The sequence below is a fragment of the Podarcis vaucheri genome, assembly GCF_965113315.1.
Source record: "Podarcis vaucheri genome assembly, chromosome: 7".
NCBI classification, from domain to species: Eukaryota; Metazoa; Chordata; class Lepidosauria; order Squamata; family Lacertidae; genus Podarcis; species Podarcis vaucheri.
Genome location: NC_138765.1, coordinates 43,488,892 through 43,512,828, shown reverse-complemented (window position 1 = coordinate 43,512,828; position 23,937 = coordinate 43,488,892). Strand labels below are relative to the sequence as shown.

The 23,937-nt window shown below is 44.6% G+C and overlaps 1 protein-coding gene across 3 annotated transcripts in view; it reads right to left on the bottom strand.

Annotated features, from left to right (window-relative positions):
* ESRP2 (epithelial splicing regulatory protein 2) overlaps positions 1-23,937 on the bottom strand; it is a 50,586-nt gene that overhangs the window by 2,476 nt on the left and 24,173 nt on the right. For 2 of the 3 annotated variants that reach the window (XM_082232318.1, XM_082232319.1), the window contains exons 6-16: positions 23,449-23,547; positions 23,252-23,312; positions 19,863-19,973; positions 19,028-19,160; positions 17,960-18,002; positions 16,744-17,045; positions 12,063-12,284; positions 10,854-11,052; positions 7,323-7,542; positions 7,043-7,220; positions 3,121-3,232 (exon numbers count right to left, since the gene is read on the bottom strand). In XM_082232318.1, the coding sequence (XP_082088444.1) occupies positions 3,143-3,232; positions 7,043-7,220; positions 7,323-7,542; positions 10,854-11,052; positions 12,063-12,284; positions 16,744-17,045; positions 17,960-18,002; positions 19,028-19,160; positions 19,863-19,973; positions 23,252-23,312; positions 23,449-23,547 (1,658 nt within the window). In that variant the 3' untranslated portion in view covers positions 3,121-3,142. The remainder of the gene's footprint in view (positions 1-3,120; positions 3,233-7,042; positions 7,221-7,322; positions 7,543-10,853; positions 11,053-12,062; positions 12,285-16,743; positions 17,046-17,959; positions 18,003-19,027; positions 19,161-19,862; positions 19,974-23,251; positions 23,313-23,448; positions 23,548-23,937) is intronic. The other variant, XM_082232320.1, reaches the window with a different exon arrangement.

Sequence of the window (23,937 nt, the reverse complement as noted above, 5' to 3'; positions counted from 1 at the left end):
TCCCAATCCCATATCTGAGAACTTAAGAAGTGTCTGCTGGATCAGGCCAGTGGCTCATCTAGTCCAACACCCTGTCCTCACAGATGTCCATGGGACAACTGCAAGCTGGACATGAGCTCAACAGCACTCTGGCACACTTGTGATTCCCTGTAACTGGTATTCAGAGGCACGATGCCTCTGACAGTGGAGGCAGAACAGTGCCTTATCCTGCATGAATGTGGCTAATCCTCTTTTAAAGCCATCCAAGTTGGTGGCCATCACTGCATCCAGTGGCAATGAATTCCATATTTTCACTATGTGCAGTCTGGATTAAATACTCTTTATCATGAGTGGCTTTCCTGACCTTCCTTATGTGAAACTAAGATGATCAGTAAAAGATTAAAATGTGCATGGGCAGACACACATGAATGTGCCAGGTGTCAAGAGATAATACCTCACGAGAAATAACTATTATGCACACAAAAACAGGGGGGGGGGAACCTGGGGTGCTAGGAAGGAACCATCCCACCATCTCTCCTGGAGAAAGGCTTTCCTTTGAACCCACTGTCAGGGCTGATAACTCCTGCAAGAGTTCTCATGTACAAAGCACCACACAATCCTTAGCCATGAAACACAGGCCCTTCCTAGTCCAGAGAAGGCAGAACCTGAAGCTGGGGAGGGGGAAGGGGAGGGGGAGAGAGAGGGAGAAAGCCCCATGTCTAATGAGTAGTTGCTCCTACCCATTAGTTTGAGTTACACCCATATTCTAATAGGCTACAGTCCCATAGAAGGCAGAGTTAGCAGTCTTTTCAATGACCAAGACTGAACTTGGATTGAAATCCCCAGGTGGTATTCAACAGTAGTCATACTCAGAGTAGATTCAATGAAACTAATGAGCATGTCTAACTACAATAGGTTACAGTAATACTCTAATTTGCTCTGTGTTAGGGCTTAATTGAATACAACCACAGTGTCCTAAAGCAAAGGGCTAGGACATGGTTGTAGAGATTTTCAAAGTATATTCCAGGGAACCCTGGTGTGTGTGTGTGTGTGTGTGTGTGTGTGTGTGTACATATATTGAAGCTTTCTAAGAGTTACTTAATGGGAAGGTTGGTTATAACACATTTCCCTGAAAAGCATCCTGGCCACATTACTGAGCTTTCCCTTGCCATATGCAGATGTAGATGACTTGCTTCAGAATAGGCCTACCTTCTGTCTTTGTGGGCTACCTGTGCATTCTAAAACATGCCTCAGGGCTCTGCAACGGGGGTGGGGGACTTCAGGTGGTGCTGGACAACAACTCCCATTATCCCCAGCTAGCATGAATCACAGCCAGGGATGGTAAGAGCTAGAATCCAGCTACATACATCTGGAGAGCCACATGCTCCCCTGAGCACATATCCTAAAATGTGTACAGCTTACTTGACAAAATTAGTCAGTGTGGAAAGGCACCACTGAAGGTAGACCACCATTAAATTGGAGTGGAGAAAAAGAAAAAAGCTGGATATAGTCCTACAATGATGGTGCTCAGATATGTCAATTAACACTAGCCTGACGTTCTGTCTTGGACATCACATCTTTCTTTAGCACATGCACACACACTCACACACTCCACAAGGTCAACTTAAAACAAGCAAACAAATGCCTACAGTTGAGATTTGACACATACCTACGAGTTTGAACAATACATTAGCAAAATATGGGTTTGTCCACACAAGTGGTTGCTTGATGTTACTGGAGAATGAAATCTGATACATGTGTGTTATCCAGTCCCAGAACCCCCACATTTAGCAGCGGCCACAACCCACACTGGTTGCCATATTATGTCTGCAGGATCTGAACAGGAGGTTTAATGCACATGGTTGGCTGCAGGATGTGCTCCTCAGCAATAAGGTGATAAAATGACATCTGCAGCATTAAAAATCCCCAGGTGTTTCAGGCAACACAGTCTTTCTGGAGGAGAGTGATACCAAATGAAACTCAAACTATATGTAAAGTTAATCCTTCTCAACAGATTTCCTGTGTGCTTCTTCGGATAGTTCCCACTGGGGTAGGTCAAACTGTCTTGGGGCTTTAGTGCTTCACATGCTGCTTTGGAGATTCTCATGACAAAATATTCCCCTGTACAGTGGTGAAAGATCTATCTCCTTGCACAGGCAGGTAGCATATTGGGGGGAAATGAAGAAAATGCCCAGGGTTGGGTTTTTGGCAGTTACATGCATCGTTCATATGAGTTCCCTTAGCTCAGTGTGTGTGTGTTTGTGTGTGTAAATTGGAGGCAGACTTAAACCAGTATGTGTTTTCTCAAAATGAGCTCTCAGAACAAAGGGCTGGCATTTTCCTTGCAAAGTTGTCAATAATGCAGCCTAGTAATGCTGCCTCCCAGGCACTCAGCACTTCCCCTGAGGATTGGCCTCACACCTGCCAGCTGTAGTACTGGCTGCATCATCAAAGGAACTTGGTGCTTCCTTACTCCCTTGGAATGATGCAGTCTCAGTATTGTAGAAGAGGGAAGAGAGATCCATGCTGTGCGCTTCGGACAAGGGGGTGGGGAACTTGTTGCCCTCCATATGTTGCTGGACTTTAACTCCCATCAGCCCCAGCTCACACAGCCAGTGGTCTTGGATGATGGGAGCCGGAGTCTAGCAACATCTGGAGGGTCACAGGTGCCCCCTTCTCCTGCTCTACATATAACCACAAAGCATGGTAAATTGGAAGAACTGGTCATGACCATTGAAACTTGTCCTTCAGTGCCCCAAGTGATAATGTTTTGCCTTCATTGCCTTACATCCAACAGCAAAAAGATCCTGTTACATGCATATATGCCAGAAAGCAGTCAATATGATCATGTTAGCTTAAAACAAGAGAACCCTTACGGAGTGGAGAGAGAATGCCAAGCAGACATAATCGCCAGCATTCCCTTTCTCCTCCAGAGGTCTCCAGCATCATTGCCACCATTAGGTTAGTTGATTCATGCCAGGCGCCGAAGCAAGGGAATGTTAGTGAGCAGAGTCCCCACCACAAGCTAGGAAGGGAGGATGCAAGGAGGAAAAAACCAATTTCCCACCACTCCCAGCCGATCATTTTGCCCTCTTTCCAATCACCACCAAAAGGCTCCACCTTCTGCCAATCTGAGCTTACCTTCACTGGAGGTTACAAACACTTACAAACAAACCCAGTCTTTCGGTGCTTGTAACACACTCCTTGCTTGGTCGTTGATCTGAATAAGGCCATTGTAGTCGTCAGGTGCATACTACAGTACAAGTGTGATACATAAGGTCAGCAAGAGAAGGGGCAGGTCATCTTGTTACCAGCAAGCCACACAGACCAGCACTTGCAAATGTCATTAGGGAAGGGGTGGGGAGGAGTCATGGCTACAATTGTCAGAGGAAGATACAAGTCAGGCACTGGGTCCACCTAGCTCAGTGTCGTCCACTCTATTCCAGCTCCAGTATTTCATGCAGAGAAGGGTTTTAACCTTCACCTGCTACCTGAGCCTTTCAACTGGAGAGAGAAGGGATTGAACCTGGGACCTTCTGCATGCAAAGCAACTGCTATTTTACCCAATAAGCTATGTTGGCTGCCTGTCTCCAGGATCTCAGAAGCAAGGGTCTGCCCCAGCACAATCTTTTGAATGGGGATGCCAAAGAGCAGCGTACATTCTCAGGCCCTTTGTTTCTTTGGAAAGCCCCTTGTCCCCATGCCCTGGAGGCATCCACCTGAGGTGCCAGAATCTATGTAAGCAAAAGCATGGCACAGCCTACAGGACACCATCAGAAGTCTAGCTAATGCTTGGGCACCTTTAGATCACATTCCAGGTAGCACTTATGTTTTTAAAGTCACCCATAAGCCTCTTTACAAAAGCTGCAACTGTCAGAGATCCAATCTATAAAGCTGGGTTAAGCAACAGCAAGGCATACTATGTTACAAGCCCAGAGTGTCCTGGGAAAACTAAAATGTATTCTTGGATTGTGACAGATAAGAAACAAACAAACAAACAAACAAACAAACAAAAACTGAATTAAGTCAGGTTAAAAAATAGGTTTAAAAAATAGTCCATGGATCTACAGAGCAGAGCTAGTTTCTGACTTGGGCAACTTGACCAGTCAGACCAAGCCCTGGAATTAACGGCAGATGTATTAGCAAACTATGAACACTCATTAATGGCCTAGTGTTAAAATGCAACCCCGTGTCATCTGTCAAACACTGCCAAGCACCAACTGTTAAATATTATAAGGGTGATGAAAGCAAACACCAAAATAAAATTTAATTGGATGACAAAAGGTTGATTTCAAAATACAACCTGTGAATGGTTCACAAATATTGGACATCAAATCTCAGAGCAGTTTTGGAAGCAAATTGGGAAACACAGTTCTAGAATTGTAAGAACTAGACGCTCCCCCCCAAAAAAAGTTCATTTTTCCAAAGCTTCAAGTTTCACACCCAAAGAAAGAACAACATACAAAAGAGGTTCTCCACTCCTCCATGCCCTCAATCATATAGACAAAACCATAAACTAGGAGATTTCTGAAATGCATCAAGAACAAGTCAGGCAAGATGCTAGGTTTCTAAAGAAACCCAGAGCAGAGAAGACATATTTGTGCAAGCATCTATTTGAAAGAAAAGGAAGTCCACCACAATGAGGTCTCCTGTCCTGTTAAGTGGGGACCAGAGATAGAGAATGCATATGCCTCTGGCATTTTGCCATCACTTTGTGTCACTGCCCCCCTCAATCTTTCTGCTTCTCAGTGATATCTGGTCATCATGTCCTATTGGAAAGCTGCAGGGGCAGACACATTTACACCCCTTTTACTTCCTGGGAAGGTGAGGCAGTACTAAAGCTCAGTATAGGTTGGAAAAATATGCACATATATGTGGAAGTGGATAGCTGTCTTTAAGCGCTTGCTTATTCATGAGAAGACATGGGGAAGAAACCTTCACCAGGTGTCATTTTGAAACAAGATGGTGGACCAAAATGCGACTCAGCCATGATTTCATCTATTCTTTTTTTTGCATGGGTTCAGCTCTTCTCATTATACCATTGCCGAACTTGACATGAGGGTTCCCAGGGTGGGGTGGCAGTCTTTTTAGCATTTGGATGCCAGCCACCATTTTGAATCACGATGGCAGACCAAAATGTGACCTTGGTGTGACTTCACCCCAATTTTTGGTGTGATGGGTCCAAATTTACAACCTGCACTATCCATTTAAAAATCACATTTCTTTTGTTTCTAAAGATACATGGGCAATGCCAGTCACTCTTCACTAGTGAATAAATAGAACAGACACTATACTATTTTGCTGCAAGGATTTATTATAACCCTTCCACCAGCCTTACAGAAGCAAGCTTCAATACTACTGCAGTGGGAAGTCAGAATTTATGTTTCAGCTATGTGCACCATGCTACAAACTGCTTTATGCTGCACAGTAAGAACTGTGACACTGTAATGGGCCCAGACAGCACCCTTGAGAAATGCAGAACAGTGTAATCTAGAGTCATTTAGCTTCTATGCAAGATGTCACACTTTCAAACTGTCAGGGCAACACCCTTTAAATAACCTCCCCTGCATCCCAACCCGATTCAATCAATCATTCTCACACTGATCCACACTGGCCAATGGCAGCAATGCCTCCAAATACAGCACTAAGTTCTAAGCATGACAAACAGCGAGAAGATAATTCAATTAGGTGTAGCAGCGCAGGCCGAGTTCAGAAATAGATTACAGAATGAGATAAGGAGGAATTCATTTTTCGAGAGACCCTTGAATAGGGTAGGGCTGCTTAAGGAGATTTGGTGGAAGATTATAATTTGTAAGAACACCTGTTTGGCAAGAATGAGGACCTAAAGAAGGATGATGAAAGCACACAAGTATTCTCACATAAGAATGGTTGTTTGGAGGAAACAAAATAGAAAATAACGCACACTGAAAATAATAAATTATTCCCATTTTTTATCATTTTTACAGCTGCAACTTTGAATTGATCAAAAGCATCTGGATAGAATAAAACAGGGGTGGGAAATCTCAGGCCTGGGTGGGAAATCCTCCCAGGTCGGAATGTTTCCTTGATCTCTGACAATGCCTCTTGCATACTTGGAGGATAGAGGGCTGTGCTGAGTGTATGGAGAAACTAGCCAACCATAACAAAGGTTAAAAATAAACCACATTCTTGCTCTATCCACTTTTGCCTCTGGCATGCAGTCACCAGAAGGTTGCCCAGAAGGGAATATGGCCCTTGGTTTGAAAATGGTTCCCCATCCCTAGACTTAAAAAGAAAAGAGAGCTGTTCCCAATAAGTTCAACATAAGGATGTTCGTAGCCCCCCCCCCCCATTTAATGCAAATGTTTTGAAAACTGAATGGCAAATTTTGTCTTATAAGGCGTTCATCTTTTCTCTCTGCAAGATTTGTCCACTTGCAAGCCTTGTCTGTATCATCTTTTCCCCTTTAGAAGAATGGCTTCTCATGTATGCAAATTGGATGGTAATATAAAGATGGAATTAGCCCTAAATGGTTGATGGGACACCATTTCATTTACATGTATGACTGGCAAAGGAAACAACTGCTGGCAAGAAGTGGGAGCTAAAAGAAGATGTTGAAGTGTATCCTTTCCAGCTAGAAGGAGTACTCCTGATTCCAAACTGGCCATTTTCTCCAGAACAAGGCATTTCACTCCCAATCCTCTTTTCCAACAGATACCCAACATTCTGTGGTTACCAAGATACTAAGCCCTTGTGCTATTTTTGTTGGTTGGTGGTTTGTTTGTCTTTGCACCCTTAGGGGTCCCTTCTTCATTTAAAACAAATTTTGTAACTTAAATTCTGCAAATGTTGGGATTGTCCCAGGTGTGAAGATTCTTCCTTCTCAGTGGCCCTGCTTTGACTTCCTTCCCATTAGCCTTCACCAAACCGGAACAGGAGCGATCCGCACTGCAACGTTTTGCCGCAGGATCCGCTTGATTAAATGCAGAAACTGCGTGATGCAAGAAGTTCCAGCTGCAGCTCTCAGCTGAGAGGCTACCTGGTGACACAGAGGGTGAAGCAAAGGTAGAAACCCAAGACTAACCTGATATCCCTGGAAGAAACTGAGGATTTCCTTCATTCCTGCATTATAGGGCAATCCCTGCATCCGGACAAGGGCACCAGGCTGAGGCAGCATTGGAGTGTGCGTTGCTGAGGCAGCGGCTGCAACTGCTGCTTGGGGTGCTGTGATGTACCCTACTGTGGTCGGGGACACCGGTGGGCTGGAAAGATAGGAAAATGGTAGGTCCAAGGGCTGTTTCACACATGCAGGTGCAAAAAGTTCACCCTACCTGGAAAAGTTACCAGCCCAAACAGGATAGTACCTGGGGTAGTAAGCTGTGTAGTTCATATAAAGTTGAGCCGCCTGAGTTGGGTAGTAGGTAACAGCTGGACTAGCGGCGGCAGCAGCGGCGGCAGCGGCAACAGCAGCCGAAGCCTGCTGGGACCTGGTTTGAGGCAAGAGCGCTTGCGACTGATATAATGCCGCTTCTGTTGGGATCACGGCGGCAGCTGTCTGGAAGGCATAGGCTGGAGGAGAAAGACCTGTGGATAAAGATCACAAAACAAAACCCCAAAAGCAAGTTAGCAAAGACAGAATCCATTGGACAGGTGAGGCCCCGGCCCTCTGTCCCAGGAGCTGCTGGTGGGAAAACTTCCAAGTGGAGTTCCAGCCTTTTGAGTAGGTATAAAATTGAGGGGTAGGTTGCTAGTTACTACCATCATTGCTACTAGTGGCTGCCATTACTTGCTAGTTACTACTGCCATGGCATTAGGGGCTAGAATGGTGGACAAGGAACCTGGGAGACCCTGGTTCAAATCTCCACACAGGTGATCTTGGGCCAGTCACTCCCTCTCAGCCTAGCCATACTGCACAGAGTTGTTGTCAGGATAAAGTGGGGAGGGGGAGAACTGTGTCTGCCACATGAATGTAATAAAGTTTTGGGCAACTATGGGAAATTAATTGGTGTGCTGGTAAACTTTATGTCGGGGTATATTTCCTTTTATATTTTAAGCAAACTGTTACTTGTTGAACAGTTAGGGATATTGTGATATTATACATTTAATTACACATTATGTTTATCATGGTGTTGTATTTTGACTTTTTTTTTGTAAACCACTTTGAGTACAGATCTGTGGAAAATGATATCTACAAACAAACCACATGACTGAAGTGCAAATGTGGAGTACAAGTTCACACTTCGAAAGGTGAAACTGGTGAGCAAAAGCTTTATGTGATGGGCAGTGCATGGTCATATGTTCAGAATCCTCATCAATGAGTTTTGCGGGTTTTTTGTCCTTTCTCGGGAGTAGCAAGGCAAGTTTCTGGTTCTCATTGTTTTAAGTCAGTGGTGGGGATCCTCAGTCCCACAGGCTTATTTTGGCCATTTCCCCCAAGCCATGTCCTTGATGTCATACGTGACATGTGCCTCCCTCCCAAAAGCTGATTTTACTATAGATCAGCAGCACCTGAAAATCCCCATGCCTTTGACATGCATGGTTTGTTTCAAGCCACCCAGGAAAAGGAAAAGGAACAGGTGACAGATGACTCGGCCCACCAGCTAAAATTGCCCATTGGGCTTTGGGAAGGTCAAGATCTAACCCACTGACTAGGCCCAGCATCTTGATTTAAGTATAAACCTGAGTGAACCATTTCTTCTAATATGTGTTAAAAGCCAGCAAATGTACTGCTGAGTTACTTTACTGAAAGTAGTTCATGGATGTGTGTGTTCATTGCAGTATGTTACAATAATATTTATGCATTTGTAGGCCTTATTGTATGTTGTGCTTATTATAAATGGACCCTCATTGCATATTCTACTTTATTGGAAAGCTTGATGTGTCCTCTTGGGGCTTTATTTTCTGGATGTTGTTTTTCCTCCTGTCTCTAAAAAGCAACTTAGATTGGTAGGTTTGGTAGCATAAGCTCAACAGTCACTGTGGCATCAAAACAGCAATAGTTGCTTTTAACCCTGGAAACAACTGGTCTATATTTTTTCACAATCCTTCTCTCAACTACATTTTAAGCCATGAGTTGTCTAGCAAAATGTGGAAGTCACCTACCCACACTTTCAAGTTCTGGCTCTTAAGCCACCCTTTTATTGTCCTTCAACAAAACAAAACCCAAATGCCAAGCTGCAGATATCATTGCTTTGGTGTGCAATAAATCCAGCCACACTGTTTATAAAGTGTTTTAAGACCGTGAAAATGCATTGTTTCGTCACTCAGTTTTGGTCCATCAGAACCCTTGTCCCAACAGATGCTCTGTCTTCAACAACAAGCTGTGTCCCTGAAGACCAGCACCTCCCTACTGCAAAGAGGCAGGAGGAGATTAATCTCATTGGCAGCTGCAGAGCAAATTGCTTCAATTAAAAAAAGAAAAGCACAATAAAATGTAATTGCCAAGCAGGCTCTGCTAAAGGTGAAATTTATTGCAGAGATTTTTTTGGGTAATGAGGTTAACACAGTCCCCCAATGAAAGCAAAGTACATAATAATTTGGGGGGCATCTCTAGCTACCAATACCCCCCAAATATTTTAAAATACAGGGCTGCAGGAAACCAATGCAACCCTTCATCTAACACTACACAATGAAACTAAGCATAGTTACTTAAAAGTATGTTCCACTGGCTGCAATCCTATGTAGACTTTCCTGGGAGTAAGTCCGACTGAACTTATCAGGACTTAACTTTCTAATAAACGTACATTGCACTGTTAGCTGGTTAGAATAGTTCAGGCCAGTTTTAACTGGCAAGCGTTAATTTTTATTACATTTCTGTCTTTCCTTTCTTCCATTATTGAACTTCCTACAGACGTTATTTGGTGTTAAGATTGGCTTGGGATGGGGGCTCTCTTCTTAATTCCACCACCATCATCTGAAGCGTGGGGAATGGTGGTAACCCCAAACTGTGGAAATCACTCTCCGCAAAGATGCACCTACACACTATCATGACTCAGGTTCCACTGTATTCCCATCTGTCAGGGAGTCTTCAGCTGTCATTCCTGCATTGCTGGGGGTGGACTAGATGACCCTTGGGACCCCCAACTCTACAATTCTATGGCTGCATGATTCTATGCTGAAGCTACACCTTGTTGCCACAGCTTTTGACATGTTTATTTTTTGGGGTGGGGGCACTTCTTTTGTTTTATTTAACCTATGTTGTGCTGCTTTTGTTTAGAATTGTTATGCATTTTATGATTTATTTTTAAAAAATGGCTTTACAGTACTTGTTTTTAATTGTAGGATTATATTGTTGTGACCCGCCTTAGGACCGTATGGTGAAAGGCAGGTAACAAATATTATAAACAAACATGCAAAATAAATGAAACTCAGGATAAGGGTTCATGAGGATTAAAAGAGGGTAGGACAAATTAATGGAGGATAAGCAAATTTGCTCTGTCATGTGCCCTCAAGACCATGCCCTGGGTATGCTTATATTAGGGCTATGAAAGTTTATTACAGATATCCTTCCCTTCTAGCAATGAGTGACAGTCTCCCCCCCCCCTAAAAATAATAATAAATAAGTTACCCTTGACTTCCTCAAAAAAGGCACCTACATTGAGAGGTTGCTGATACACATACTCAATTCGTTAAGATAAATAAATCAAAAGTATAGTTAAAAGGCAGGTGATCAATCAGCTAAAATTATTGAAGCGGTCGACAGCCCTAACAGCTTCAGAATCACATCTGATTTGGGGCCCAGCTTCCAATCCCAGCCTATCCACGGAGGAGTGATTACAGACTGCAACTCAACCCAAGACAGAGAGGGCAAGACCCCCACCACAGCGCCATCAGCACCTACCAGAGCGTCCCCCGTTAGCAGCACAGAAGAGAGCAGAAGAACTTGGGAGACTTACATGGTAACTTACATGGTGGCGGAGACAAGCCACTACGATTTAAAGTGCCACCCATTAAAACAAAATTCATCTCCTCTCCTGAACACTGGAACACTTCCACGTAACGGTCCTTCATCATCTTCTTGTGGCACTTCTGGGCCACCAGGAAAGCCCGGTCAGAAGATTTCATCTGGATAAAAGCATCGCCAGAGGGACGGCCCTGGAAGACAGAAGAAACCAGGCAAGGGGATGGAAGAGAAGTCAAACAGGGCATTCTCCCCACTTTTGTAGTCAGTGGTCCCATCAGTAATTTTAGCATATTATTCTTTTTAAGCAGAGCTTTATTTTTAATTCTTAAAGGAATTATTCCGTTGATGGCTGCACAATTTACATGTCTAAAATATTGAAAGCATCAATATTTAAAGAGATGTTAAAAGGCAAGACACACGATTGGTTCTCTGGGATCATGTGACCCCCCCCACAGGAGGATTCTTCTCTGGGCAGTTCGTATCCCAGCTTGATTGATTGGGCCTTCTCTGGACATTACATCAATGAAGAAGTTGGGAGCTCTTGGGCTGTTTCTCCAATGGCCAAATTCAGTTTCTCCACCCGTTGCTTCTAACTTTTCTGGGCTGCATCAATAGGAGTATAGCATCTAGATCAAGGGAAGTAATAGTGCCACTGTATTCTGCTCTGGTCCAGTTCTGGGCACCACAGTTCAAGAAGGACACTGACAAACTGGAATGTGTCCAGAGGAGGGCAACCAAAATGGTCAAAGGCCTGGAAACGATGCCTTATGAGGAACGGCTAAGGGAGCTGGGCATGTTTAGCCTGGAGAAGAGGAGGTTAAGGGGTGATATGATAGCCATGTTCAAATATATAAAAGGATGTCATATAGAGGAGGGAGAAAGGTTGTTTTCTGCTGCTCCAGAGAAGTGGACACGGAGCAATGGATCCAAACTACAAGAAAGAAGATACCACCTAAACATTAGGAAGAACTTCCTGACAGTAAGAGCTGTTCGACAGTGGAATTTGCTGCCAAGGAGTGTGGTGGAGTCTCCTTCTTTGGAGGTCTTTAAGCAGAGACTTGACAACCATATGTCAGGAGTGCTCTGATGGTGTTTCCTGCTTGGCAGGGCGTTGGACTCGATGGCCCTTGTGGTCTATTCCAACTTTATGATTCTATGATTCTAACTGAAACGCTAGGGAAACCATCTTGAATTCCCATACCTGCTGGTTCAGGACCATGTGGACTCCGTGTGGCTTGATGTCTGCAGTAGCGTCTCCCATGAACTCCAGGATGTCATCGATCCCAGCCGTGTAAGGCAGGCCTCTGAGCCGCACACAGTCTCGCACGCTGCCAGCAGCGATGGTGTACGGAGGTGGCATCACGGGGATGATAGGTGTGGGGAGGGTGGGGATGAGAGGCGTCGACATGTACCTGTTGAGGACCTGTTGACAAAGAATCAGGGGTGGAAACAGAAGCAAGCAGGGCTGAGTAAAAGGGACGTTTTCCAAGATGGGAGGCATAGCCAGAAGGCAGCCGTAGACGAAACTGAATGCTGAATGATACTAACCCTCTATAACGCATGTAACAGATTGGCATGCAAAATTCTTGGAATATGCTGCCATGGGCAGAATTGCTCATTCAAGGAGTAAGCAACAACAAATATTTATTTATGAAAAACTGGGTAAGTTTTATTCAGTACGGTAGATCTAGAGGTTGCGTGTCTTATATGTGTTACAGTTTTCTCCTCTTGCTGCAGATTAGATTTTGTTGTCTGTTTGGGGGATTTATTTATTCATTGGAAAATAATATTTATTCAAGAAGGTACCAGCTTTCCCTAACAAGGCTTGATTTTATTTTTTTGTTATGTGTAAAATTACAATAAATCTTTTTTTAAAAAACCCCTAACCCTGATGGCTGTGTTCCACCCTCCACTGCCACAAGCAGTGTGCTTCTGAATGCAGTTTCTGGAAACTACAGGAGGGGAAAGTGCTGTGGCGCTCAAGTCCTACTTGCAAGACCAGAAAGCTGGATTCAAAAGACCTTTGGCCTTATCCAAAAGGTCTCCTCCTATCTTCTCACTCATATGAAACTGCTGTTTCCCACCCTGAACCCTTGGCAGGTGATGCGCTACAAACCAAAGTTAAAATAAAACCAAGAACTCAGAAGGGCAAAAGCATCATACAGAGCAGCTCCGGACTGCAAACTAACCCAAAGCACAAGACTAGAAGTTCACATTTTAGGAAACACAGTAATAATAATAATAAATAATAATAAATTTTATTTATATCCCGCCCTCCCCAGCTGAGCCGGGCTCAGGGCGGCTAACAACAATCAAATAAACAATCAAATAATAACACATTTAGTAGCCACGTTTGGACAAGAATAGCCAAGTAGGTTTTTGCATAAATGAACAAAAAGCTCTTTTCTCCTTCAATGAGGCAAGGAAATTGAACTAGGAAGTAATTGTTTTCTAGTTTTTCCAAACAGGCAAGATACAAACCACCAACTTCAGAACAAGAAATCATAGCCAACCAGCTTCCAACTGTGTTTGAATGTCCTGTCTTGTTTCAGATGTGGTAATTATAGTTTTCCAGTTCAGTTGAAATGGGAAACTATGGTTAATTAGAGACTTCCTGGTTTGACTGTTCGGGCTACAAAGGGAGGATCAAAGAGGATGCATGCACAGGTAAAAGGCTAATTAAAACTGAATATGATAATCCAAACTGGGCCAGCAGTTGTTCAGCTGTGGTCCAGAGTGTGACTTAAGCAGGACTCAATATGTCATAAATTGAGGAATGGATACTGAACTTAAAAATCCAGCTGCAACTGTTCTGATAAGGCACAGTGAAACAGAAATGCTAGGAAGGCGCACTTTCACTTGCAACAAACTCTGTTTCACAGAGATTTGTTGATCAAAATATGCCACTTATTATTTATGCTTATTCTTATACGGCTTGCGGAGAGCTGCACGAAGCTCAAAGCCTGGGCACGCTGAGCTCAGCGTGCCCAGGCTTCGGCATGCAGGCAACTCTCCGCAAGCCGTGGGAGCCCAGCGCCGGGCTCCCACGGCTTGCGGAGAGCTGCGCGAAGCCTGGAGAGCGAGAGGGGTCGGTGCGCACTGACCCCTCTCGCTCTCCAGGCTTCAGCAAAAGCCTGCATTCGCCCCATTCGCACACACATTTCCCCTTCATTTTTGGAGGGGAAAAAGTGCGTCCTATAGGGCGAAAAATACGGTACCTCTTTGCAGCCAGGGGAGGGGTGATCTAGCCAGCATTATGAAACCTCAGCTGTGAGCACTGATGGGAGCAAGTAAGTGATATAGGAGTATAACTAAGCAGGTAGATCTTCTCCTGCTTGGGGAATCACTCCAGGGAAATGCAGAAAGAGTCCTGCAATGGGTTGCTGCGGACCACCATATCTCAGTTTGACAAGCCAAGATATGGAAAAGCCTTGGGTTACTTATCCAGCCCCTTCACTCTTCCCACTGCAGCAAGAAAAACAAGCCAGGAACTCTTCAGTTAACTATAATTTCACCCAAACCACGAAAAAATAGTTAATTACTCAAGAACAAGCCAGGATATTAAGCCACGGTTTGAAGATGGGTTTCTGGCTTGTTCCAAAGCTTGTTCATTTCCTAGCTTGGACAAAATGGGAAACTGTAGAAAACTGAAGGCTTCTTGGTTTGCTTGTTCCCTTAATCACAGGGTTGTTTGTATCTTGGTTTATTAAAGCAAATATATGATAGTCCAAGAGCAGCTAGTGCATCATTTCCATGACCCAGGAGAGAGGGAGAGAGAGAGAGAGAAACTTAACTTAGTCTGGTGAGCAACAGGCTGTGGTAAGTGGGAAGAAATGTGCCACTCTCTCAATTGCTCATTATTGGTACAATCCCAGCCCACATTACATCAGCACCTTTACATCATATACACAGAAGGGAGGGGGGGTCAGGGCACGCTGCACCTACAAAGTGAGCAAGGACTCTGAACACACTAATTCTCTCCAGCTGCCAAAAACAACAAGCACTGCAGACTAGCAGCCTCTGATATCCTTGCTTGATTTAAACAAGCTCCCCCAAAAATAGAAATACGAGCCACAGATTAATTTGGGACATCCTTGGAAAAACCAGTGCAAGCCTCTCCTTGCCACACTGCTTAGCTTGTGATGCTCTTCCCTCTAATCATGCAAGAAGTGATATTGGTTACCTGCCTCAGACGTATTATGACACCTGAACCCTGGTCATTTTTATCTGGTATGTTATTATGTTTCATTACATTTAAGTGGTACAGACATAATCTGAAAATAAATGAAAAGTAACCAACTGCTAAAGTTGGTTAAATGCTACAAATAGCTGTTATAACTTGAGCCCTGCTCAACCGTTTTGTTTTAATGACAAGGAAAGCCTCCATGAAAGGACATGACATGTTCCAAAAAGCATGCACATACACACACACAAGAGAGAGAGAGAGAGAGAGAGGGGGGGGGGCAGCAAACACAACAACTACCACCAGCTCCCACTTGCAGAAAGATTGCTTATTATCATTTGCCAGATCTGGGCCAGGGGAAATCTCTCTGCTTCTCACTGGTCCCCTTGCCTCCCAGTTCCCATGAGCTACTTTCTGAAGCTTCTCCCTCTTGGGTTCCTCCCAACAGACAGAAACCAGACAGAAATAATTGGAGACAAGCTGCCTGTTGAGGCCCATTGTTCAAAAGCTGATTAAAAGAGGACAAGAGGGAGGCAGAGCAGCAAATAAAGTGGCTCCTGTCTGGTAATGCACTTGTTTGGTCATAGCTATTCAGCCACACACAAAAATCTGAGGTCAACCTTGCCCCAACCTGTTGCCCCCCTGATTTTCTGGACTGGAATTCCCATCAGTAACTGTGCTGGCTGGGGTGTGTGTGGCAGTGATGGAAGTTAACACTCCCAGACACCTGGCTTGGTGAGGCTTTAGTAGCTTCTGCTGCAACAGGCTAACAATAGTGCAATCCTAAACACGCCCACTCAGAAGTCAGTCCTACTGAGTTCAATGGGACTCACTCCCAGGTAAATGTGGTTAGGATTACAGCCTAGCACAGCTCCTGCTCTGGGTTTGAGCTTAGATTGCCTTCTTTTCCTGTTCAAGAACTCCTAGCTTGTTAAAAATAGGATTCCATGTCAGCAGTGTCTGTATATGCATTTTCTGTTTATCAGTCACTGCTTTTAATAAAAACAGATTCAATGGAATAACTGCACAGACGTGGAAGCTGCATGTGCCAGACCAATGAGAAGGACATGCCCTAGGTCAATACTGATCTAGGTGGCCCATCATCATGGCAGCTTCTTAAGTTCACACGTGACTCAGTATAACACAGCTTTGTGTGCTCCTAAATGAGGTTCAGTAAATAATGCGTTACATGGATGCACCAACCTGACCCCAAGATGACGAGTTTCGGTATAGCAATTCTCCACCTTCCACTACCTAGCAGTTGTTTCTTCACAGTAGTGATTTTTGGGTGCTAAACCCAGGTTGGCTCTCATTCAGGAAGTCCCCGCCCTTGCAAGTGGGGAAAGAACAAGACTGGACTGAATTCCAGTTCTCGCTTGCTTGTGTGACAAGGAAGGGGAAGCAAAGGCCTCAGCAAGAAATAGCAGCCCTGCCCCTGACCTTTGCTTTGGCTGCATGGAAGTCAAAGCTCCTACTGGTAGGATGGAAGAATGAAGCAGTGGAGGCTGGGCGAATGGGGCCCTGGCCCACCAACAACCTCTGCCTGCCCTCAGTCACCTCAGAGCACCAATGCAGCTTCTTGCCAAGAAAGGGATGGGGAACCTCTGGCCCTCCAGACGTTGCAGTTCCCTGTGACACAGTGATGAGCCACTTTTCTCTCCCCACCCCCATATACACAGAATTGGGCAAATGCTCTAACCTGCTGGACTTCTGCTGCCGTGCTTCTGAAGAGCTCAATGTATCGCTTCCCCAGGATCTCCTTGTGTTTCTTAAGAGCATTCTGCGCGTACTCTTCACAGGCGAACAAGACGAAAGCATCTCCCGTAGGCCGGCCGTCTGGATACTTGACAAAGAGAAGCCCCTCCTTCCCTCCTGTGACAGGGCACTCGGGTCCCAAGAACCCCAGGACATCCTCGGGCGTGGCTGTGAAAGGGAGACCCCGCATCCGGATGATGACTTGGTTCTCCTTGGAGAGGAACTGAGCTACTTCGTTGGAGGTACCTGCGGGTGGGTAGGGGGTGAAGAGTTACAGTAATTTGCTATATCTCTTTTACACATACCTGGCACTTAATTAACTGGACCAAAGGAAGTTGCCTTATACCAAGTCAAACCACTGGTCCATCTAGCTCAGTACTGTCTGCACTGACAGGAAGCAACTTTCCAGGGTTTCAGGAAAGGGGCATTCCCAGTCCTACCTGGAGATGCCAGGGATCGATCCTGGAACCTGCATGCAGGATTAATGCTCGATCGTTGAGATACTTTTCCCAACTTTTGAAGAAACTTTTAAGATGATCAAGTGTTTCAAAATGAATTCATCTAACCCAGGGATGGGGAACCTAGGACACTGTAGATGTTGCTGATCAACTCCCACAAGCTCTCGCCATTTGCCACACTGACTGGGGCTGATGGGAGCTGGAGTCCAAGAGTGCCTGGAGGGGCACAGGTGAACAACCCTTGATCTAATGCGATTGGTTAAATGTTGCAACCCTATCAAATGTTACCTACGATTCAATGGCACCTGTAAAGTACTGTCAAGCACTCAGTTCCCCTGCACTTGCACACTTCAGCACAGTCTAGCATTACAATACATTACAGGGGGTAACTCGGGTAACTCTTTGAGGCAGGTCTTTCTTGTTCACTGCTAATTATTTCACAAGCAGGCCTGGAAATTGAGCCAGTGCAGTTAGCAATATTGTCATAATGCCCAGTCCCAGCTAGTAATCCCACGCCATCCTGAACTAACTGCGGTTTCCAAGTAGCCTTCAAAGGCAGCCCCAGGTAAAGTGCACGACAGTAGTCTAACCAGGAAGCCAATAGAGCATGGATAGTACACTATAAATTTCTTTTGTTTTCACACATTCACAACAGCAAACTTTCAATGGCAAAGCTGGAAAGGTTTATTCCAAACTTCTCACCTCCAGCAATCTTCAAGAATTCTTCCCCAGTTGCTTTGTAAACCTGAAGTAAGAAAAAAATAAAGTACTGTGTTGGTGTGACAGATTATACTACTAAATATGAACAACAGTAGCATTGCATAACTTCTGGACTTTTTTTTTTTTGACACGTGGGTTTTTAACCCTTCTGTGCATGCAAAATGCACTTTACTGATCTGATAATGCAGAGGTCAGCAAACCTTCTGGGCCCAGAAGCGCCACACACAGAGCAACCTATTACACTGGTTAATAATAAAAATAAAAACATTAATTTATACCCCACCCTCCCCAGCCAAGACCGGGCTCAGGGTGGCTAACACCAGGTATAAAACAATTGATTAAAATACAACTTAAAAACAACATTAAAATACAACATTAAAATGCAGCCTCATTTCAGTAGAAACTCAAATCAAAAACTTTTTGGGGATGAAAACGTCAAATCTTCACCAAGGCCAACTATCCAGACCGGTCCTATGTGGGCCAGAAAAAAAGCCAAGGAAGTCCCCAAATAGGAGTTCCATCACAGAAGGAGGAAACAGGAAAAAGGATAGAGGGGAAGGGGATCAAGTGGATTCCAAGCCAAAGGCCAGGCAAAATGCCTCTTCCAAGCCTAATTTCAGCAGAGGGAGGAGTGAGGGGAGGGGACCCTGTGGGCACATATTGATGACCCCTCAAATTAACATGACCACATGTCCTATTTTACAGAGGACAGTCCTCCATTTTACTCCCCACTAGGATGAGATGCGTCCATTTAAATAATAGCATCTCAATTCTATTTCAATTGTAGTTAATTATCATTGAATTTCCATCTTTACCTGCAAATTAGCACATGCACGTTTTATGGAAATATGTACTCTCTTTTCTGGTGATGTTAGATCATCATCAGCTAGTATTATTTGACAATGGCTTGGATTTAATGTTGAAATAGGAAGCCTAGTAAAGATAAATCTGTTTCTTTTCATTTATTCACCCATTCCCCACTTTTTCTTGTACAAACCACAGGGGCTAACAACATCCAAAAGCATTCAGACCTGAACCCAAGCGATGTACCTCAATGTATCTGCTACCCATGTGGTGCTTGTGCCGCTCTAGGGCCAAATCTCTCTGCTCAGAGTTGACAAATCGCACCAGGGCCTCTCCATTCCTCCTTCCTTGGGCGTTCAGGCACAGGGCCACCCCACCTCTAGCAGGGAGACACACAAAAAAGATGAACAAGGATGACTTCATCTACATCCTGAGAAAAAACAATTACTCTTTTATTCTTCCAGGGCAGAGTGCATGGATGCAAGACATATTTAAGGAAAAGCAGAAACATTTTTTCAGCTCAAAGGCCACATTGATTTGTTGGGAACATTCCAGGGGCTACATACATTGGTGTGTGTGGGGGGGGGGAGAGGCAAAATTGGTCAGAACAATGGATCTGACTCTTAGCTTGGTACTTCAAGCTACATCCCCAACCTTGCAAAAGTCAGACACCCGCCCCCTTCTGTCCCCCATCAAAACAAGCCAGAAGCAACATCACTATTCAAGAACACATTCCAGCATGGGAAAGCACTTGTGAAAGGTGCAGAGCTTGGCACAGGTCTGTGGAGAGCAGGGAGTGCCCTGAGGGTCTGCCAGAGCCCCCTGGCCAGAGGTTATCCATCACTGCAGTAAAGTTTGGGAATTGAATAGACAACTAAGGCTGCAACCCTAAGGGCCCCTATCAGTTGGGGCCTATTTGTATCTTGACTTCTCAAGTCATATGGGCTGACAGCCTAAATGCCTCTTTCTCTCCCAAGCGCTCGGAATCCTTCAGCAGGAAAATGTAACACACATACGAATTTGTAGCAATTAATTCAAATAGCACTGCATCCTGAACAGGGAACTTTACAGCAGATCTTACTTGGCAATATTAAGGCCTTTGAAAAACCGTGCAATGTCCTGGTCGGAAGACTGCCAAGGGAGCCCTCTGGCACGTATTACTGTTTCGCTGTCCACTGCTTCTGATTTACTACTGTGGAAAAGAAAAAGGAGGACATTTGAGATCAGCAACTGATCCAAGCACTCCACAATTCTTTTTAAACTATGCTGCAAGCAACCATGTAATAAGCACAACAGTGTTGAGTTCTTTCTACAAAACAAATTATTCTATTTGGCAATTCCGGTGTGCACAACTTCAGCCACTGAAGTGGGAGCCTCAACCCCTTTCACAATGGAGGCCAGGAGCCAAAGAACTACGCAATGAGTTCTATGCAACCCAAGCATCTGTGTACTTGCGTTTATTGAACAATAACACATCCCGCTAACTCAGGTGTCCACATAGTTTTAAATGTGAGAGAACTTGTGATATGGGATGGGAGAATTCGGATATTCAAGGAGGGGGAAGTGAGAACCATTCCACTGGATGAAAATAGCTCTTTGGATCCCAGCCAGGATGTGAAATGAAACATGAGCTTGAGCTTGCAGGAAGTAAAAGACACCGCTCCAAGACAGTGCATTCAAAGCAAAACATAGGTGCACACTGGACTGGCAAGGCTATTGCGATTGCTCTTTCCTGCACAGCCAAAACATTTAGAGGCTACCCCTGGTGTGGATAGCACTGAGCTGGAAGAACGATTCAGTATTAGGAGGCAGCTTGTGTCCCTGTTTGAGCAATGGAAAATGGATGCCATTCAAGACACACTGCCACCTCCCAAATAAAGGACAAATTTCGTCATTTCACTATCACATTTTTAACAACAACAAAAAAGATACTGCTTTTCTGCTTAAAGATTAAACACCCCATACAATAAAAGAACCCCCTGTGATGCAGCACAGAATACCGTAGAAAAGCCCGTAGGAGCTGCGCAGCCTTTAAAGAGCACGCCGCTCTTGGGGGCTTTTCCCCGAGGAGGGAGAAGGGACTGACTGGCGGAGTCTGTCCCTTCTCCCTCCTGTGGGCTTTTGCGGGAGATGGGAGAATTCCCCCACCCACCGCAAAAGCAGGCAAAAGGGGCTCCCTTTGAAGAGCGCGCCGCTCTTGGGGGCTTTTCCCCAAGGAGAGAGAAGGGACTGACTGGCCATTTCAGTCCCTTTTCCCTCCTGGTCGAAAAGCCCGTAGGAGTCGCGCACGGCTCCTGTGGGCTTTTGCGGGAGGTGGGGGAATTCCGCCACCTCCCGCAAAAGCAGGGAGGTGGTCTTGGAGTAGCGCACAGGCTGCGTGCAGCCTGTCCGCTCCTCCAGAGCTGCGGGGGGGGGATCATATTTTTTCCCTTGATTTCCCCCCCTGCAAACTAGGGCCGGTGCGTCCAATAGGGCGAAAAATACGGTATATAACACATCTAAGAAAAAAAGAGAATCCAGATTATCCAATGCAATAAAAGAAAAACAGCACACTATCAGAAATCAAACCAGCCAGAAGATTTGACAAGCTGCAGGAAGCCCCCTGTTGTCCATCTGCCTGTGTCCATCTGTAAATTTGCCTGTGGCTTTTTTCTCTCTCTTCCCCTGCTTGCCATATTAGCTTATTTGTGTGTTTTTAATTTAAAGCAATCCAATCACACCCTTCTCCATCTCTCAAGGACCCAGCAAAACTACCACACATCCTGTGACCCAGGAAATGGGACTGAGGAAAGGCTGGGGAAGGGGAAATGCTCAAGCTCCTGCTGAAGCAAGTTGTCAGTCAGCTGGCCTAGATGCCAACTGCCCATTCACTAATACAGCAGATTACACACTCCTGACGATTTCATTTTAGTCTGACAAAATGCACACTAACAATAAGAGTGAAGAGCAAAGTGTGCAAATGCCCGCTGAGAAGGTTGCCTCAAGAGAGGTTGCAGCCCTTGACTCAAGGCAGCCTACAAGGCAGGAGACTTCCACGAAGCTCAGAAAGAGCACCAAGATAAACAGAGTTGTCCCTTCATGTAGTCATCTTTCTCTCTCTCTCTCTGGTGGCAGCCCAAGTGCAAAGACCAAGCATGCCCCAAACCTTCCCACACAATTTGAGGCAGCCTGCCTTTCATTGCTTACATTACGTCCAACTGCAGTTTGCAATACAGTTCTACAGTATAACTGCTCCTTTCCCCCATCCCTTTGGACTGAAAGAAAAGAATATAGGATATTCTGTGAGAAAAACCTTACGAGGGGCTGATTAACTTTTAATGCAACAGGCAAAAATGAGGAAAGGTATCTAAAGGTCTGATTGCAATGGTGTAACAATTGGTGTCTAGGAGCTTTAATTATTTTGGTATTATTGCATCCAAGCTGCTGGAGGGTCAAAGGCCACATCTGCATCAACGTATAGGTTTCTTAGATGCATGGGAAAAAATGGGGAACATGTTCTGGATTCATGCAAAACATTTTACTGTGGCCCATTGGGATTCCATGTCTTATGAGGAATAAGTTGTATCAGCAAGATGGACAAATTCTTCTCATAACAAGTTTGGTGTTTAAAGAAAACACCACTAAAATAATGGATCAAACTCTTTTATGTGCTTGTGGAAAAAAGAAACAAGCACTTATATTTGGAAGACTTATGAAGGCTCCCCATCAACCCCACCGCCTCAAATACATACCTGTGATATACTGGAATAAAGAGTGCATGTGTGTGTGTATGCAAGTTTGGAAAAGGCTGTGGCCCTCCACAAGTTGTTGGGATTCTCAACTATCATCAGCCTCAACTGATGGGATGATGGGAATTATATAATCCAGAACTTATAGGTAGCCCACTGATTACGTTCGTATTAGCAAAAATGAGCTTCCTGAAAGATTTAGGCTGGCTCTTTTTTTTAAAAGCAAGCGTTTAATTTAGTCAAGATTTATATATTACATTTGGTTATACCCACTGCAATTTCTGATGCAAACACTGGGAATTGTTCTTTTGTTTAAACTTGAGCACACTAACCACTTTGGGAAAACTCATATATGAATGCTAAAATGAGAAAAAACAGAAGTGCCCAACTTGTTTTAGATTTATGTACATATTTGCACCACCTTGACCCATTCTCTCCCTGCCCCACCAACAAAGAAACTCTCTCTAGAATCAGAAGGTCTAGAAACCAAAAGAAAACCGGATTCATTGGATGCACCAGGTATGGGGAAGCTTTGGCACCCCAGATGTAGTTGGACTGCAACTCCCATCATCCCTGGCTATGGGCCATGCTTATGGGGGCTGATGGGAGTTGTAGTTCAGCAACATATAGAGGGCCAATGGTTCCTCACACCAGGGTGACAGAATCATCTTGGGGACAGAGATATTTGCACCCCCTCCTCCCAATCATGCACCCATTGCTGCACTGTGAAGCTACTACTTACCAGGGTCCAGTTTCATACTTGTATTTCACGGTTTCTGGGACAGTGAACCTGTGATCTGCAACTGATCAAAACACATTTAAAAAATACTTTATTTTTAAATGGAAATGCACACAGAAGATTGAAGAGAGAAAAACTGGCATTTGTCAGCCATGATGGAAAAGTGCCCACATTCAGCAGAAGCAATTGTTTCCACTTACCACATGTATCCGGCAGCATGCTGAAAATAATGGCCACCATGGCTTTCACTTGCCACACTCCAAAATCCTCCTCCGCTTCGTTAATCCTAAAGCCTATATCTAGACAACATGTTCAAGAAAACAGGGCAAAGGGTTTCACGAGCAACAAGGACACACAATTACGGCAGTGAATGCACCATAGGCTGATTAATATTGATTCTGTTTGTCAGACAGCAGGCTGCCATTATGAAGAGTTCTCTCAGAAAAATGATGATCCGACTGCAATTGATACATGCACAAGCGCTTAGTAAGAAACATCAGCAGCATATATGGCTATGGTCTCCATGAAATAAAGGCTACACACAATTACTAGTGCTTTTTTCCAGGGGGTCCTCAAGGGTACACAGTACCACCACCTCTCTTTTGTGGCTGAAATGTGTGGCACTTACTGTAACAACTTCGTGGTGAGTACCGACACCTATTTTTCTAGGAAAAAAGCACTACACGTGC